This window comes from Artemia sp. Qi Xiang Cuo, chromosome 19, assembly GCF_049724085.1.
Source record: "Artemia sp. Qi Xiang Cuo chromosome 19, ASM4972408v1, whole genome shotgun sequence".
NCBI lineage: Eukaryota > Metazoa > Arthropoda > Branchiopoda > Anostraca > Artemiidae > Artemia > Artemia sp. Qi Xiang Cuo.
The window spans coordinates 29,222,626-29,240,247 of NC_142812.1; the positions used below are offsets into that span (position 1 = coordinate 29,222,626).

The window sequence follows — 17,622 nt, forward strand, 5'->3', positions numbered from 1 at the left end:
TTAAAGGAAATAACAAGAATAATTTATCAATTTGTATGGAAAATAAAGTACCCAGCCAAATTAAAGAAAACGGATTTGACTAGTGGCCGAATTTTTGATGAAAGACAGATTTTAGTTAGGTTTTTTATATATATAAATAGGTTAAAAAAAGAATGCTTTTATTCGCAGGAACTCATAATCACATAAATCAAAGGAATTCTGAATCACAAAAATCAAAGGAACTCAAAATACATTACTTTGACTTTTCAGAAGTGTTGCTTCTGCAACATGGACCGTTACTGAAAATTGAGCGTTAACCAATCAGCGTCGCGAACCTCAACTCAAACGTTTTTGAAAAGAAATTTTTTTCAGTAACTGGTAGCTGTGAGGGGTTATCTTTCATGATTTCTGTCTGCGTTGAAAAGGTGTATCACATTAATCAAAGGGCCTCAAATTACAGAAGCTCAGACAAGTATTCCAGATAATGTTGGAAATAGAAATCAGTCAGAGTTTTGACTTCATTTTCCCAAAAAATATTATCAAAAGGTATACTTTGTATTATTATAACATTTTTTGTCCATAATACAAAGTCACAACATGATAGTCCAGTAATGCCAAGTTGCCCTTGGATCTGATAATAATAGTGTTGGTCTTTTCTTAAGCATGTGAGGTATGGGCATTCAGCTAAAAACTGTTCCTCAGTTTTGTCTCAAAGAATATATTGTCACTTGAATTCAATAATGCCATGTGGGTCTCTCGCATGTGTCAAACGCACGTCTATCAGGAGACGTGGCAAGCCAGTACTCAGCTGATATCAAAATCCCACAGTCCATAACCACAACATCCCTCCCTCTTTTTTTCATCGTTTTTTTTTGTAAATTCAAACAGCAGTAGCTTCATGCGTCCTGCCCCGCTTTACAGCTGGGTTTCTATCCAAATTTCGATCTGCAAAGTTTGACGAAACTGATTTTTTGCGCCAAGGAGTGACCCTTTTCACCACCAAGCCGAATTTGCTGGAGGTAAGTCTAAACTTACGTGCATGGGACCACGTTTCACTTTCAGCCTGTCTGCAAGAATTTTTTTTCAATTTCTATGGCTTCTGATGCTGACCCTCTTAAGGAGTCTATCACTTGCTGCTGTTTTGGATCAGTATTTGTCAACATGTAACTACCTGTACGCTCATAGACAGGAAAATCAGGAAACTCAGCAGCCTTGAACAATGCACTGGTTACAGCACTGAGATTGGTTATAATACTACAAGTAGGATCATCTACTTGTAAATGGTTGGTCAATGTTGACAGCACTGGGCATTCCAATAATCTATTCTGAACAAGCTTGGCCTGGGAATATTCTCCTCTTTTGATGCTGTCTTTCAAAATATCTGCAAGAAAATCCTTTTTTAAAGGTCTACTTAACACAGAAATACAAGTTTTAGCATGCTTTGGGCTTCAAACTTAAAGTGCTTGCATCAATCTGGAAATGAGAGAGCCAGCAGCATAGCCAGGATTTCGTTTCCGGGGGGGGGCGCCTCGCAGTCTACATAATTGAGGTGTCAAAAAACCAAAAATGGTATTAATTTTATTGACGGATCAGAGATTTGCGATGAAAGGATGGGGGGGGAGAAGTAAAAAGTGCGTCCTTGTCTTGAGCAATTTTAATTATAGGCAAGGTCATCCTAATTCCTTTGGACCTTAGGAAGGGACGACGAAAATGTGCAGAATAAGTCAAATCTGTGCAGAAAATTTTGAGGTTTGAAGTGGTAAATATATCTATTTTGGGCGAGAAGATGGTTTGAAAGCAGTGCTTTCTGCCGCAAAGCAGCGGAAATTTTAGAACCATGTATAACTAAAAAGTGTACTATTCCATATATTTACTTCTTTTACACCTATCTTTGAGGATTAAATTATCTTGAAACTAGTGTTGTGCAAAGAGTCTAAGTTTTAAGAAAATGTCTAGTTAGAAATGTCATTTTCTATTTTTTTTTCTGCTCATAATGAAGTTGGTGAATAGTCAAGGATAGAAAAGTATTTTATGGCATGAAGCACTACATTTTTGTATTTACAACTAAAGAATACATTTTTTTTTCTATGAACAAGTAATTAATCTTTGGCTCCTTAATGCCTCCCGCCTACAGGACCTAATCTTCTGTGCCAACTATACTATTTTGATGAACATTGGATGGTGAAGATTGCTAATGAATTGTCCTGTCAGGGACAAATAGCTTAATTTTTCTGTTTAAAATGCATTTTCAAGTCTCTATTAAAAAACCAATAAAAAGAAAATTCATCTGGTACAATTTAACAACCCATCCTTAGTTACACAACTGATGATAATTTCCAGGCTTTTCAAACATTCTGGACTAATCAATTTAAGTCATTACAAGAACGCTGTTGCCCCCTTTGGATTGTAACAATTTAAAAGTTTAGGGCATTTATGACAAACTTTACCCGATTTCAGACCACGGGTGATCACCCCGAGCCCCCCCCGAATATCCGCGACTGACCACTGCAACCCTGACTGCCATGTAAAACCTTAGATAAACATGTATGACAACCCCGTTTGCTGTATTGGAACTTGTTATCTGTTGTCTTATTCCTTTGCATGTGTCCTGGTAGTCCTGAAGCAAAACTTTTGAGATGCAAGTCAAAACAGCAACTCACAGCATGCTTCACGCATGGAACAGCTCAGCTACTGCAGTCCCCAGTTCAAAGCCCAGACAGATGCCCAAAGGAAGAGCAGAGAAAAGGGTTTTTGTCATCATCGAAATGTTCACATGAGAGCCATCTCAGGATCCCAAGTCCAGGTACAGCTTACATTTGAAAATATAATTTTTAAACATAAGTTATTGTTTCTGAGAGTAAAATAAAATTGTTTTAGTGAATCAGATTTACCTTTATAAAAAACCATTAACAAAAATAAACAAAGATTATGTAACAGAAACTCTGTCCTACCTGAAAATTCAGATACAGCCGGGCTAAGGGAAGAACTAAGTTGCACAACTCACAATCTCAGACTGAGACAATCATCTTTACTGACCCACGGGTCATACAGCTGCACTGTTATTGGAGTTGACAGTCCTCCTTCCTGAACTTGGCAAATGTCGATGTCCATCACCTTTTGTGGCTCAAGATCCCGCTTTCTCATGTAATTCCACTGTTGAGGCATCTTGGTGCAGCTCAGGGAGTCCGTGATTTCTTTGTACTTCAGACTTTGCATCAAACTGGTAATTGTCAAGATAAACACCAGGTGATTTCAAAAAACACGTCCAACAATGCATGAACAAGCACTGTTGATAATCTGACTGTCACATAAAAGAGACTTTGATTGAATGTGGCTTGTTTCTCTTTTTAAAACTGCGATAGCAACTCCCTTTTATCACTAACCCTTTATGTCCAAAAAGTCCTTCCACTTCTAAAATATGAACGGTTTCCAGGTCAATATATTGCTCTACCAAAAAGCTGTAGCTTCTCTTGAGTTGCTGGCTGGCTGAATTTGAAGCTTTGTAATAATATTCAATAAGAGTGTCTGAGATAAGTGGGACAATGTCAAGATCTCTGCACCACTGGCCCTAAAAAATATGAGAAAATTAGAGTTGACAAATTTTTTACTGACTTGTTCTTCAAATAGACATAGGCCTAACCAGTTAAACTGAGGAGATTTGAGTATGATTTTTGGGTATGAAATGACTTTATAAAGTTCTGAGTGTGTTGGAAGAGTAAAACTGCTATGGGCTGCTTTAAATCAGTGGTTGAGGGGGGGGGGCACCAGCACCAGAATAATAAAAAATAAATAAAACTTGAGGGGACGGGTTGGGAAAATCTGGGGAAAGTTCAGGGGGGCCAGGCCCCTGGCCCCCCTAAACATGCCACTACTTTAAATTATGTTTTTAGGAACTCTGAGATGCTTGTGGGGGACAGACATACAGCAAACTTTTTTTTGGAGATCTGAGATCAGACACTAGAGGCCATAGTTCAAAAAAAACAAATTTATAATATTGTGTTTGGTGTAGCCTGAGGACAAGTTAGAAAAAATGCAGCTATCCTGCTGCTGACGGACAAGTAGGAGAAAAACAGATTAGGATCAAGGTCCATTTTCAGGAGAGGAGGAGGACTATTACCATGTGCTGAATTACTGGGAATGGACTTAAATCTCCCTGATAGCTGACCAAAACCAGGGCCAGAACTAGGGGGGCAAAGGGGGCAGCTGCCCTGGGCGCTGAGTTGTGGGGGCACCAAAGGTGTCCCCTGCAACCCTCCAAAGTTAATTAATGTTCCAAAAAACATATTTTGATTCTGTTCTAGAGACAGAAACTGAGGGAGGGGGATCCTCAGCTCCTCAAACCCTCAACTGGCACCCGTCTCAGCTAGGTCAACTCATAAATTCTCAGTCACAACACAAACATAACTGAATTTTTCATTAATATGTGCTCGCTCTGCAAAACTCGCTTGTACTTTTCATTGGATCCAATATGTTCATGGAACAAAAATCAATTCTGGTAATCGATTAATCAAAATTAATTTCACATTGAATTCATTAAATAAAATTAACTTAATTAATTGAATAATTAATTTGAATTCAATTTCAAAATAAATTTTGAATAGCTTATATTCTATAAGTAAATAATTTTTTTGTATTCATATATTCAAAATCTAGTTATTGGTAAAAGCAAGGACCAGGGACATAGTCAGGGGCAGGGGCATCACCAAGGAGGTGGGCATAATATTTATTTTAAAATTATTTGCTGTCCTACAAAGAAATCTGAGATGCAAATGAAAAAAATACACATTTTAGTAGGAAGTTTGAAGATTTTCCAGCACTTTGCACCATAAAATAATATTTTTGACTATCCAATTATTTTATCTACTGGCAAATAAGCAAGGAAACAAACTGACAATATCCTTCGCCTAAATTTATAAAATGTGATCCTTTGCAGCAAACTATTAGTTGAAGATTATTATATTTGGATTCAGCATGAAATTCTAAATGGAGATGTAGGTCTATTTCTTAGCTATCTCAATATTCCATGAATGGAAAAATTTACCAAAATATTACCACATGATGCCTGTGCAGTTGGAACACAAAATATTAAACTGGCTGGACAGAGAGGAATTTCTAGAAGGGCACTGACCCCAAAACCATCAAATCATCATCACCTTTGTAGCAGAATCTAGCCTAAGTGATATTGGTACTGATTCACAATGTTAATTTCTAAGGGTCAAATTTTCCTTAAAAACTGGAAAGTCAACCCAAGTTCTTAGGTAATAAACATGGTAAAATCATTGTAGAGACTATGGCGGATCTTTCTGTGTCACTTTTGTTTACTTCTTTGCCTGTTTTGGCACCTAAATAAATGTAATTTTCAAGTTGGAGTCCATGATTGGCTGGGCAAAGATATAGCCTAGTACAGGCTAAACCTACTACCCAAGCTCAAGAAAAATCAATCCAGAATGCAGGTGATGTACAGCCTTGCTATTAACAAGATTATCAACAAAATTAACTCACCAGTGCCTTCTGAATTTCAGGAAATTCCATGTTTGCACAACAAACCTACCAACAATATGGCCGATTTTCGCGCAGCGGTGCAATTCAGGCGGAAAAACGAATAAGGTCTATATGCGGCAACCCGAGGAATCACGAGAGAGAACACGATGGCTGAAAACGTTATTCAGTAGAGCCTGGAGATCTGAAAACACAATACGAAGCTGTGAGCCCGTCGGTATTAGAAGACACTGCCTTGAAAACGAGGCTTTATTTAGCATTAAATACAAAAGTCTTGCACGGTGGATTTCATAAAAATCATGCACTGGAGTACACCTAAGTTTCAACTTGAAGAATGTGTCGTTTTTACTTGTGGAGACAGCCAATCCTTGTCTGGACAGGTGAGCCCTTTTTATTTTGAGATTATAGGCCTATAGTGAATTGAGGCTTAATTTTGCTTACAGATCTAGGATTTATGCTAAACAGACCAGAGAAATATAAATTCCACATTCAATAAGGGTAATAATAATATGTCATTGTGCTCCCATTTGTTGATATTTGGAAATATAGCCTAGTGATCACTGCTGTCACTTGGATCTCACTCCCTCCATCCTGATTAGGCCAGATATAGCCCAGCCTATTACTTTGTATCAAGATTACTTATGTTTCAGAAACCAGGTAGGTTTTTTGATTGGAGACTACTATGTCTTCAACTATCATTAACAAGCTGTACAAGTGACTAGTTCAACCAAGGCTATAGGCTAGTTTGGAATGTGTGTCACATGCTCAGTCAATAAGATTAATTAACATCTCTTGAATTAGTTTGGGTCAATATCTACCAAATCATATTATTGAGTTAGGAATAAAGTGAATACACCATTCAATGCCTTTTTTATGCTGATTACGAATATAATAAGGATCTCTATTGGAAATTAATTTCAGGTAAAATTCTAAATCAAAATCATATTATATCATATAGTTAGGACTAAAGTGAATACACCTTTTAATGCCTTTTTTATGCTGATTACAAATATAATAAGCATTTCTATCGTAAATTAATTTCACCCCCCCCCCCCCTATATATGCCAATTAAGGGTTAGGTTAGGCGTAGCAGATAGAGGGGGGGGGGGCTGAAATTCATTTGTGATATAGATTATAATTATATTCAAAATCAGTTTAAAAAAGGCATCAAATTGTGTATTAAATTTAGTCCTAAGTCAATATTATGATTTTGTATAACTTTACCGAATTTCAGCCCCCCCCCCTATATATGCCAATTCAGGGTTAGGTTAGGTATAGCCTATATAGGGGGGGGGGTGCTGAAATTCATTTCCGATAGAAATGCTTATTATATTTGTAATCAGCATAAAAAAAGCCATCAAATGGTGTATTCACTTTATTCCTAACTCAATAATATGATTTGGTAGATATTGACCTTAGTTTGGGAAAGGGCAACAAAAAAAACCATTAAAGGCCTCTATCATGTCCCTTATTTATCATGTCTGCAGAAGCATCAAATAGCCTACTGTCCATCACTTATCTTGGCAAGGAGGATAATGTGACTAGGCCTACAGCTTACTGACATGACCTACAAAGACTTGAAATACAGTCAATAATTTTGTCTTGAGGTGACACATTATGTACATAAAAAAGAGAAGACAAAACCAGGGTGATTTTCAGCTGGTAAATAAAATAGGCTGGCTGAATGTTACACTTGTTGGATTTTGTACTTTTCTTAATTATTTTTCTGACCTCTAAACCAAGTTAGAGATCTATCCAGAAATATATTTGAACAACATGAAAAGGCTATAGCAGTACCTTAATTACCATAATTTGCACTTTGGAGCAATATAATGACAATGCTGGATCTGTTCAGCTCTGCATCAGCCCTGGTAATTTGGAATATCACTGTGTTATGGCCCCAGTGATGTTACATTAGTTGGCAGCTGAGAAGGATAGAGTGTTCCATGGCCTGTTGTTCCATTCTTTGTCAAGTCTTGACTTAAAGAAGGCACTAGTAGGTACAGTCATAGTTTCATCTTGAAGGTTGTTCCAGTTGTTGGAAATATGCTTGGTAAAAAGGTTTTGGTGCATTCTGGTCTTCACTCTTTGCTTTGCTAGCTTCTGCAAGTGTTGTGTTGACTTGTATGTTTTGTGAGGAGGGTGTTGTTTGGTTCTCTATTATATTTGTATGTCAATATCATATCACACATGCAATTTCTGAAGACCAGTGTTGGTAGTTTTAGGTGCTTCAGTCTCTTATCATACAGCATATTTTGCAGATCCACGATGCATTTGGTTGAGCATCCTTGAATTCCTTCAGTTATTGTGGTATCATGCTTGTAGGAGAGGGAGATCAGACTGGTTCCAAAATCCAAGAATGGCATAACAATAGCCTTGTAAAGTCTCAGGAGGACAGTACAGGAGCAGCTGGTGATTGTGCATTTCAGCAGGCCTAGACTTGAGTAAGCTTTTGACACCACTTGTTGCCAATGCCCATGGAACTTCAGTTGCACATCAACAAGTGCTCCCAAGTCTTGTCCTTCATGACTGGTTTGTAGCTGAATATCAGACTGCAACTTCTGGTCATGCATGGTATGCTGGTGGTGAGGTTTGTCATTGCCAAAATGGAGGAAACTGCATTTATTGATGTTGAACTTGAGTAGCCATTTGCTGGTCCAGTTCTGGATTCTCTGGAGGTCTGATTGCAGGCATTGTTGAATGGCTGGTCCAAAAAGCTTAGAGTTATCACTGTAAAGTGTGATAATCAGTCATCAGTGTAAAGTTTGTAAATGAGGAAGAGGGGGGGCCTAGGATGGTACCCTGAGGAACTCCACTGACAACATCACATTGGTTTAGGGAATACTTTATTACCATTATTGGTGAAAAGTTGGTGCTCTTGGTCTAACAAGAGCAGCCCTGCTGCTCTTGGTTTGTCAGGAAATTCATCACCCATTCTACTACATCAGTGTGGATGTCAACTGCTGATATTTTGGCCCTAAGGCACATGTGGGGCTCCTTGTCAAATGCTTTGGCAAGGTCAACAGGCACTCCTCTCTCCAGGAGGTCAGCAATGATATTGTAAGTTTCAAGTAAGTTGGTCTCCACTGACTTTCCTGGAAGGAAGTCATGCTGGTCTGGTGACAGTATACTGTTGGACAGAAGATGTGTCAGAATTTTGGCATTCAAACTGCATTCCAGGGTTTTTGCTGCAGCTAAGGTTAAGCTGATTGGCAGATAATTCTCTGCATTTGTTTTGTCACCTTTCTTGAATATTATGTGTAATGTGAGAGCTCTTCCAATCCAAAAGCACAGTCTTTGAGTAGAGGGACTTCTGACATTTTTGACATAGTGGAGTTAAGATCTCATTAGCCAGTCCTTTTAGGAGCCTTAGGTGGATGTTATCCAGCCCTGCTGACTTGTTGACATATAGCATGTCAAGTTGCTTCATGATGTACCCTGGAGAAACCTTGATAGGTGGCATAAGGTTTGGTACACCATATGCTGGACTGTTGGGGAGAGGACCATCAGGTTCATTGGTAAACAATGAAGCAAATTGTTGGTTGAATAATTGAGAAATTTCTTGTGGGTCAGTAACTTCCATGCCATCAGATTTCTCCAGCTTCTTTATTTAATGTCTACTATGATCACCACTAACTAGATACACAGTTCCAGAACCTTTTTGGGTTTTCTGTTGCTATCATCCACAACCTTGGACTCAAAGTTTGAATAGAGTTGTTTAGTGAGATTTTGTAGTTTATTTTTGAGCCTTTGCAATTTTCTCATGGTGATCAGCTTTCCCCCTTTTGCAGTACTTGTCACCACACCACTCATTCTGAAGGCATGAAAAACTTTTTAAATTTGTATCAAACCTATCAAATATCAACTACCATGGAACACAGCAAAATCATTTGAATTATCTGTATATACTATTAAATTAAGAGATCTAATTGGGAAACTAATTGGACAATGGTCAGAACCCTGACCATTGTTCATTATTTCTGTTGCAAGTCTATTACCAACCAAAAAATAATCAGTAGTACCAAACTTTTTCCTGCTTAAGCATGTGAACTCACCACAACTTTTATTAGTGCCAAAATGATCATTTGTAATAGCTAGCCCAGTTTCATTTCTGAGCACAACAGGCTTCTTACCCTATTAATTAACCTTCCTACTTTTATCTTGGCTGCATCTGGGGATCTTGTAAGCAGAGTTATAGACAATAAATCCTGTTCTAAAAGAAAATTGCATGTAAACTCTGATGTTATAGAAGTATAGGCTATGCATTAAAATGACCACTTACAATTAAATAAGCACCTAGAAAATCATTCCCAGTTTACAAATATCTTGATATAGTGATAGCCAAGTATCTTAGACTTATATGAAATATCATGGGTATATACATGTAGCCTGCTGTTCCTAAAATGACACTTATTTGAAACACTGATAAATGATTTTAACTTCCCACATACTTCTACACCTCCAAAATTATGGAAAATTCTCAACATTTTCTCATCATATCTAATCACTTTATAACCTGGAATAAAAAGGTTAACAGTTGGTCCTAACCAAATTTCAATAAGGCCAATAATATCATAATCAAACCACTAATTATTATTAGATTGGTAGGTTTTTGTCCTTGAATATTTTATGTCACTAATCTAATGTCTCATATATCTGTGACTATTTTTACCCTCTTTATTACCATCTTCTTTTACAGTCATAGCTATTTTATTCCAATGTCTCATCTACTAGGGACCTAAGACTCAAGATGTAAATAATCAGATTCTCTTCCTTTTGTTCCTATTCTAGTTTTTCTGTCTGGGCGTTAGAGTCCAAAAAAGTATTTTAAATCATTTGCTGAGTATCATTTGTAGGGGAGTACTTTAAATCATTTCATCAATTCCTTAGGTGCACTATTGTTGTTGATTAGCTGAGTCTTTAACATACACAGACTGTTGCTGTAGGTTTGAAGTGTTGGCTGTAAATTCAGAAATGATTTTCACATTTTTGCCAAAATTCTCTAGCAGTTGTAGGATTAGTTCAAAAGCAAATTTTTGTGTCATTGTGGAATATTTGTGAAAACAGACACAATGGGTTGATTTGGCTTACTGGAAATGACTACTCTTATTTACCCATACATTTACAGACATGTAATTTGCTAAGCAGCGATTGAGGAGGGGCATCGCAAGCACTACTATTGAAGTTACAGCTTCAATATTTTCCTGCCTATACTCCTGTGATTCAAATGCTTTAATATCCTATAGAATAATTAATTTATGACAACTTATGATGCTATATTACTATAAGCTATGACAACTTATTATAAACAATTACAACAACTAATAATTATAAAACTTATGATAGAGTAATTAACTTATGAATGCACTGGTAGAAGCATATCTACTTGATTTTCAGTGAGAAAAAAAATATTAAAATGAGAACACTTCTGACAAACAAAGCTTGTCAGTTGAGGCAGGATCCAGATTTATATTGGAAATCATTTAATATACTTATAGGTCTTGGGGAGAAATTGGAAGAATATTTTGCATTGAAGCCTCAACATTTCCCCCTATATTGCTGTCCAAATTTGTTTATTCTTCTTCAAATCATATGTATTGTTCTTTATTATAGACTACAGTGAAATTGTTCTACATACCATCAACAAAGGCATTGTTGCACCCAATTTTCATGTTATAATTGATTATTTTGGTGGCATACTTATGTACAGTATTATACATCTCAGCAACAAACTTGAAAGGTAATTTTTATGAGGATCTCAACAAGGTTGTCTGCCTGAGATTTCAGAATGGCTTGGGACAAGCAATAAGGGTTAATACTGTTTAGATTCAGTGTTGTGAAAGGACAATTAAAGAACTCATTATAGAAATAAGAGGTCCCAACACTAGACTGCATGCTTATTGTCATGCAAAAGTGCATGGAAGATGCAATGAGTTTTTGGCAGGTAGGGACAACAAAAAAGAATTTTTATTCTTGTCAAAGGAGACTACTCAAGTAAATTTTTCTGACACTAGATTTGCATCTATCACATCCAAAGATTGGGTTTTTTCCTCCTACACTGTGTAGAAAAAAAAAATCTTGGGTTCTACACTGGTTAGGACAATGATTGCATTGTCAAATACAACAATGTAATCATTTAAGGGTAGTGTGCATGTGCTGGCTCATCGTGTTTATTCCCTCAACAATAACTCACTTGCAGTAGTATATACTAAAGACATGGACAGTGCTGTAATATTTCTGAGTAATTTTTTACAATCCTATGAGCAAATCCCTTGGTAGATGTATAAATTTTGTTCTAATAAAGAGAACATAAAAAAAAAAAACTGTTTTATAAATGTGTAAAAGCGAAATTAGAATGCCTGTAAGATGCAGCAGTGTAAAGTCAGTTGTGAATTGACTGTATAAAAAACAAAATATCAAAAGTCTCATTCATTATCCAAGTTTAATTCTTTTTGGCTCAATGTTTTTAGTTTCTTTTCTATGCATTTATTTCAGCTGCTGTTTTAAGAAAAGATTTTACTTTCAGTTTTTAACTAATTCTAAGCTTCAGCATATGCAGTAAGTAACTCTGAAAATAGAGCTTTCCACATATAACTCCCCATTCTCTCTCCCTTCCAAGGATCATTTATCCTCCAAATGTATGGATGCTTGCATAGATTTTAATTGATGTTTAAATTTACTTTATCATTATTTATGCAGTTTATATGTTATTTTGATGCTGTTTTGGGGTATTTGCATGATTTTCGTCCCTCCACCCAAGATTTTATAATTCATTTGTCACTATAAAATGTTGTTTCAAAGTCCAGAAAGAATGTAATCTTTCATTTGACGCCCTACATGCATTCTTTAGTGCAAAAAACTTCTTTTTTTATGTCTTCCTCCTCCCCTGACACTGATGTACTCCTAAAACCAGACTCAGATCTAAAAACGAAGCACACTATTAGAACCGTATCGTCTAATATCCCTATAAATGAAACTAACTGTCCCTTGGCTTAAAAACAAGGAAAATATATTGGTTCGAAAATCAAGAAAAGTGGCTGCAACCACAATGTTCCGCATTGACAGCAGGTTTGTTTTTTTCTTTCCGTTTTTTTCCAGTGCAGCTGGTGGGGCACTGTAAAATCATAGAGAACTGTTTAATGCCCCATTTGAACAGGGAATTGATGTATGTAAAAACCTTTCATAATTAACAAAAGTAATTTTAAAAACAAAATCAATTTTTTACAAAAAACTGCATTTTTTTATAACTCTGTAATAGCAGATGTTATTAATATCTTCCTGCGTACAAATATCAAAATAGGATTTTTACCGTTATAAGAAGCATGTAGATATTGTTATGTAAAATACAAACATTTTTGGGGGACACTAAGAAGAAATCTGATTTGTCAACTGAAACTAGAATAATTCCTGAAAAATTTCATAATATAATTTTATTTAAATGCAAACTGCTACTTTTGATATTTTCCTCTGTTATATCTGATTAAATTGGTCTAAAAAATATGCTAGACTCATTTCAAACCATTGACCATTGTTTCTTTGGTTGGTCGCGAGGTCGCTTCCAACTGGCTTTTATAGGGTTAAAGTGAAATATCGTCTTTGCTGGTAAATGCAGGGCATTCAAAGTAGGTGTCCAAATCATCGCGAGGTACGCTTGGCTAATTGGGTCTAAAACCAAGACTACTTGGTGAGCTGCAGCAGCTTCTCGTTACTCAAGAAGTCAAACACTGCACATCTTTGATCCATCTCTGGCTCTTTGACTGGAATATATCAATTACCTTTAGGGTTGTAGCTGATGCATGCCATGTGTCAGCACGCAGGCATCATTCGGCATCATAGAGCCAACGAGGGCGTTGAAAATTCGTAGTATAGTCGAACAATTGATATTTGGTTTTCACCAAAGGTGACAGTTCAACCTCCCCATGGTAGAAGATGCTTTGGATGTCCTTGATTGCTGTAGAAATTGTGGAGCTCAGGTAGGTGAACCTTTGGACAACTTTGATGCTAGTTGATCTTTCCAGGCTAACTGGAGAGTTGACAAGAGGAGAAGATGGGACTATGCCATAATTTTGTTTTATTCCAGTTTATCTGCAGTCTCACTTTGGCGGCCTTTTTTGTTATGATTTGAAGCGCTTCCAGCAACTGATCCACGGAGTCCGCCAGGATGGCCAAGTTGTCAGCAAAATCACCATATGAGACACGCGATCTCCAAACTTGAGCCCAAAACTGAGATGGGAATTGGTCTTTGTCATAACGTGCTCTATGATGACAATGAAGAGCTCTGGAGCCACTGCACATCCTTGACGTACTCCTGTCGTTATTTGGAAGAACGGGCTGCACCGGCCATTATCTTGTACACAACTTCCTGTACCATGGTATAGGGCTTTGAAGAGTCTGCAGTATTTTTTAGGGGGTCAACTCGATTCTAGAATCCACTGAGATGCTGTGGATTTTTCTATTATCTGTCTAATCGTGAAAATCGTATTGATAGTTGAACGGTCTGACATAAAACCAGCTTGCTCTGGTCGCCAAATTCTGTGAATGATATTCCGACATTGATTCGGGAGGACCATTGCGAAGAGTTTTCCGGGGACTCACAACAGAGTTATTCCAAGGTAATTCGAGCAGTCGCTTCTGGACCCTTTCATCTTCCAAAAGGGGTAAATGACACTCTTCCGCCAATCTTCGGGAATTATCTCTGTTTGCCAGACTATAGAGAACAGGGTGAGGAGAAACAGGAGCACTGTATTGCTTGTAAGTTTTAGCGGCTTAGAGCTTAAGTCACAGATCCCAGCAGCTTTATTATTTTTTAGCATTTTAAGTGCACTTCGATTTTTGAGGAGCTGAAAGGCTCATCTTTAAGAATACCTGCTTCAGATCTTTGACTGCTAGGTTGGCTGAGACTATCGCTTGGAGGGACAGACGGGCTGGTATTGCTTAGGAGCAAGCAGAAGTAAGATATTTAAGCAGAAGTACATATTTTAAAACGTGGCGTAACTTAACAATATGGCCGAAGTCTATTTTCCAAGTTTTTACATGTTACACAAACAAAAACTTATGGTGTTTTTAAAATTGTTGATTACAAAGGAATAAATTTTTTTACCTGTAGAAGCTTTACCAAGTTTTTACAGCAAGTCTTGTTTAAGTAAGTAAGACTGAAGGCAAGGTAAAATAAGTCTTAGTTAGATTCATTTGGTGTATAACTGTTCTGTGCACTATGTTTTTCTTTTTTTAGATACTTCAATTTCGCCATTGCAAAGATGAAAATCAAAAGCGAACAATACAGTATTTTATTAAACCAGAAAATGTAAGTGTTTTCCTCTTGTATTAAATTCTAGTTCTGTTAGTATTTTTTAATATTTCAATATATTAGGTCTAATGTAGATGCACAAGTAAAATACAATTAGTTTTTTGAATTATAAATTGTTTGGTTGAATCTTGGTGGGAAGTACCAATTTTTAATAATGTTAAAAGAGAAACTTTTCTTACAGTCTCTAAACTCAGTCTCTCACTAAACAGTTTCTTTGAAAACATGTTTTATAAGTTCTAGTTACTTTTAGCTGTCGTTTACTTTTTACTAGGTTGCAGTTTTTGCTACCACCATGATAATGGACCATAATCATCCTGTTAATGATTTTTGACGATGGTGAACTTCCTATATTTTTTAGCCTTCTTGCTTTAGGAATGGCACCATAATCTACCATTTTTGTACTATATGTCATTTTAGTCTGGTCCCATCAAGAAGAATCTATAAAAAACTCAGAAACGTCAAACTTAGCTCTGGAACGTGGCCTAAGCAATATTTCTTTAATCTTCCAATAACCTACTTAAACTTTAAAGAAAACAAGAAGACACATCATGGCCACCTATGGAAATATGAGATTTTCCTTTTTCAAGGCTGGGGTCTGTGACTGTTTCAAATTAGGGTCATTTGGGAAATTTTCCTCATGAGACAGTTTCATTGAAAAGTGTTTTGTAAGTTTTGATTACAAAGAGCCATAGTCTGCTCTTTACTAGTTTGTAGCTACGTTCTTGAAATGAAGAAAAGCATGAAACACAACAGTGACACCCACAGTTTCCAAAGAAACTTCATGAGGTGGATGTACTAGCACTAGGATAGTATAAGCTTGGTTTTTATAGATCGTATATAAGCAAATAATTGACTAGGTTAATTTAATAACACCTAATAATAGATGCCTGTATTATTTATCCAACGGGACTCCCTGTGTAAAAAGAGGAGTGGTAGTATCCTTAGTTGATTGGATGCTACAATTGTGTTCTGAAGCTTACATAGTCTCGGAATTTCCTTCAGCACCTTCAAAACGTATGGTGCTTGATTTTAAAGGTTAATTATAATCTGTAAAATGTTACATATGTATATCTTATTTTTTTATTTATTATTGTTATTGCTATCTTTTTACAATGTGTGGAATCCCGCATTACCTGATTTGACTTGTAGGTTTTGTCATATTTAAATGACCTCTCTCTCCCTCTCATTCTGTCTCTTTTTTTCTTTTCTCTTTTTTATATGAGTTAATGTTTTACATAGTATGAATTTAAATGTCTAATGCTCTAATAGTTCAAAGTTCAAAAGCTTTTTTTTTCATAATGCCTCTCCTTTGTAGGCTGTGGAGCCTTTTTCGGGATTTGTGATTGTATTTATAGAATGGTTTTTGTTATTTTTGGTTGAAATATATCTTATGTTATATTTGTCTTGCAGTATACTCATTATTACAAGAAAAATATATCATACTCCCTAAATGCGTTCTGACTTCAACCTTCTGGCAGCTTGCAGCATGATATGAAACATGGTTCCAGAGTCTGCACGAAACTGCGACTCCTGGTATCTTATGAAAAGTATTATAGAGAATTTCTACTTAATAATTAAGTTTTCCCTAGTTTTCCTTGGAGTTGATATCTTTAGATTGGGTTGGATGTTTGATTGAGTTGGTGGAATCATGCGCTACTTCCCTGCCTAGATTGTGATTTTGGGATTGTTACGGTGAACGGCTGAATGCTGGGTTTTCTTTATATTTTTCTGTTGGTGTTTTTTCTCCCCTTTCCCTTCCAGGACATGGAGCCTTATAAGGGAGATTGTGTTGTAGTCAATTTTTGTTGTAAATATGTTTACAAATCAAAGAACTCAGAACTGATTAAGTTGCTACAATCTGTTGTAGAATAAAAGAGGAAGAAAAAGACGCATTAATCCTGGACTATTCAAATGACAGTATCCCTTTGAAGGGTGATAAAAAGAAAATCGTCCTTTTACCCTACATTCCAGAAGGGAGTGAAAAATTGCGAAGAGTATTAACAAATTTAAATATCTTAGCACAGTATGTTTATGATAATCCAGAAGATTTGGCTCGTTTGAAAACGTTTCTTTTATTGCCCCCGCAAAAGTTCTCATACAATTTTTATAGGAGCAGTTGAAATCAAGAAATGTATCCACTAAAAATCGCCCTTCCAGATATACTAGGAGAATCTAGCCATATTTACAATGCTCTGTTTAGTTCTGAACCCAGTGAAAATTGAGATGCTTCGAATCCTTGAGACATAAATTAGCTTTTAAAAAAAAGCTGTATAGGTAAATGTTTGAAGAAAGTTTGATGTAGTGGTCAAATGATAAGGGGATTCAGCACTTGTTTGTTTTTGAGGTTTGTATATTTGTCTTTTGGTTTTGAGGAAGGGTGAGCAGAGTTTTTGACTGAAATATTTGCACTTCGCTTCTTTTGTCTGTAGCTATCACCTCATCTTGCTATGATTTGTCGTACTCTGTCTGTCTGAAATTATGTGACAGCCAATCTATTTGTCTTGATAAAAAAAACTGCTAATTACAAGTTTAAAAACCCCCATTTTGAAACCCAAGAAAGTCACATTTAATGTTTCTCTCGCGCAAGTTTACATCTTGTTTTTTTTTCATGTTTACATCTTGATTTGTAATGTTAGTGCAGTTAAATTGTTAAGATTTTGGATAATCTAAGTTTTACTCTGGTTTTCAGGTCGATATTCCTTGCTTGTGGGTCTTCGAGAAGTTTATAGGCTTTCAAGGGTCAGATATCGGTAGAAATGAAACTAGGTCAACACAGGAAAATGCCAAGTATGTTTTTTACGGCTTGAATTTTTTAACCTGACTTGAATTTGTGGCTG

General features: G+C 36.4%; 1 protein-coding gene across 2 annotated transcripts in view; it reads left to right on the forward strand.

Annotated features, from left to right (window-relative positions):
- The first annotated feature begins 5,742 nt into the window (after nucleotides 1-5,742).
- Nucleotides 5,743-17,622, forward strand: part of LOC148940701 (MSL complex subunit 3B-like) — a 45,580-nt gene continuing 33,700 nt past the window's right edge. For both annotated transcript variants that reach the window (XM_089105226.1, XM_089105227.1), the window contains exons 1-3: nucleotides 5,743-5,858; nucleotides 14,711-14,782; nucleotides 17,475-17,572. In XM_089105226.1, the coding sequence (XP_088961352.1) occupies nucleotides 5,778-5,858; nucleotides 14,711-14,782; nucleotides 17,475-17,572 (251 nt within the window). In that variant the 5' untranslated portion in view covers nucleotides 5,743-5,777. The remainder of the gene's footprint in view (nucleotides 5,859-14,710; nucleotides 14,783-17,474; nucleotides 17,573-17,622) is intronic.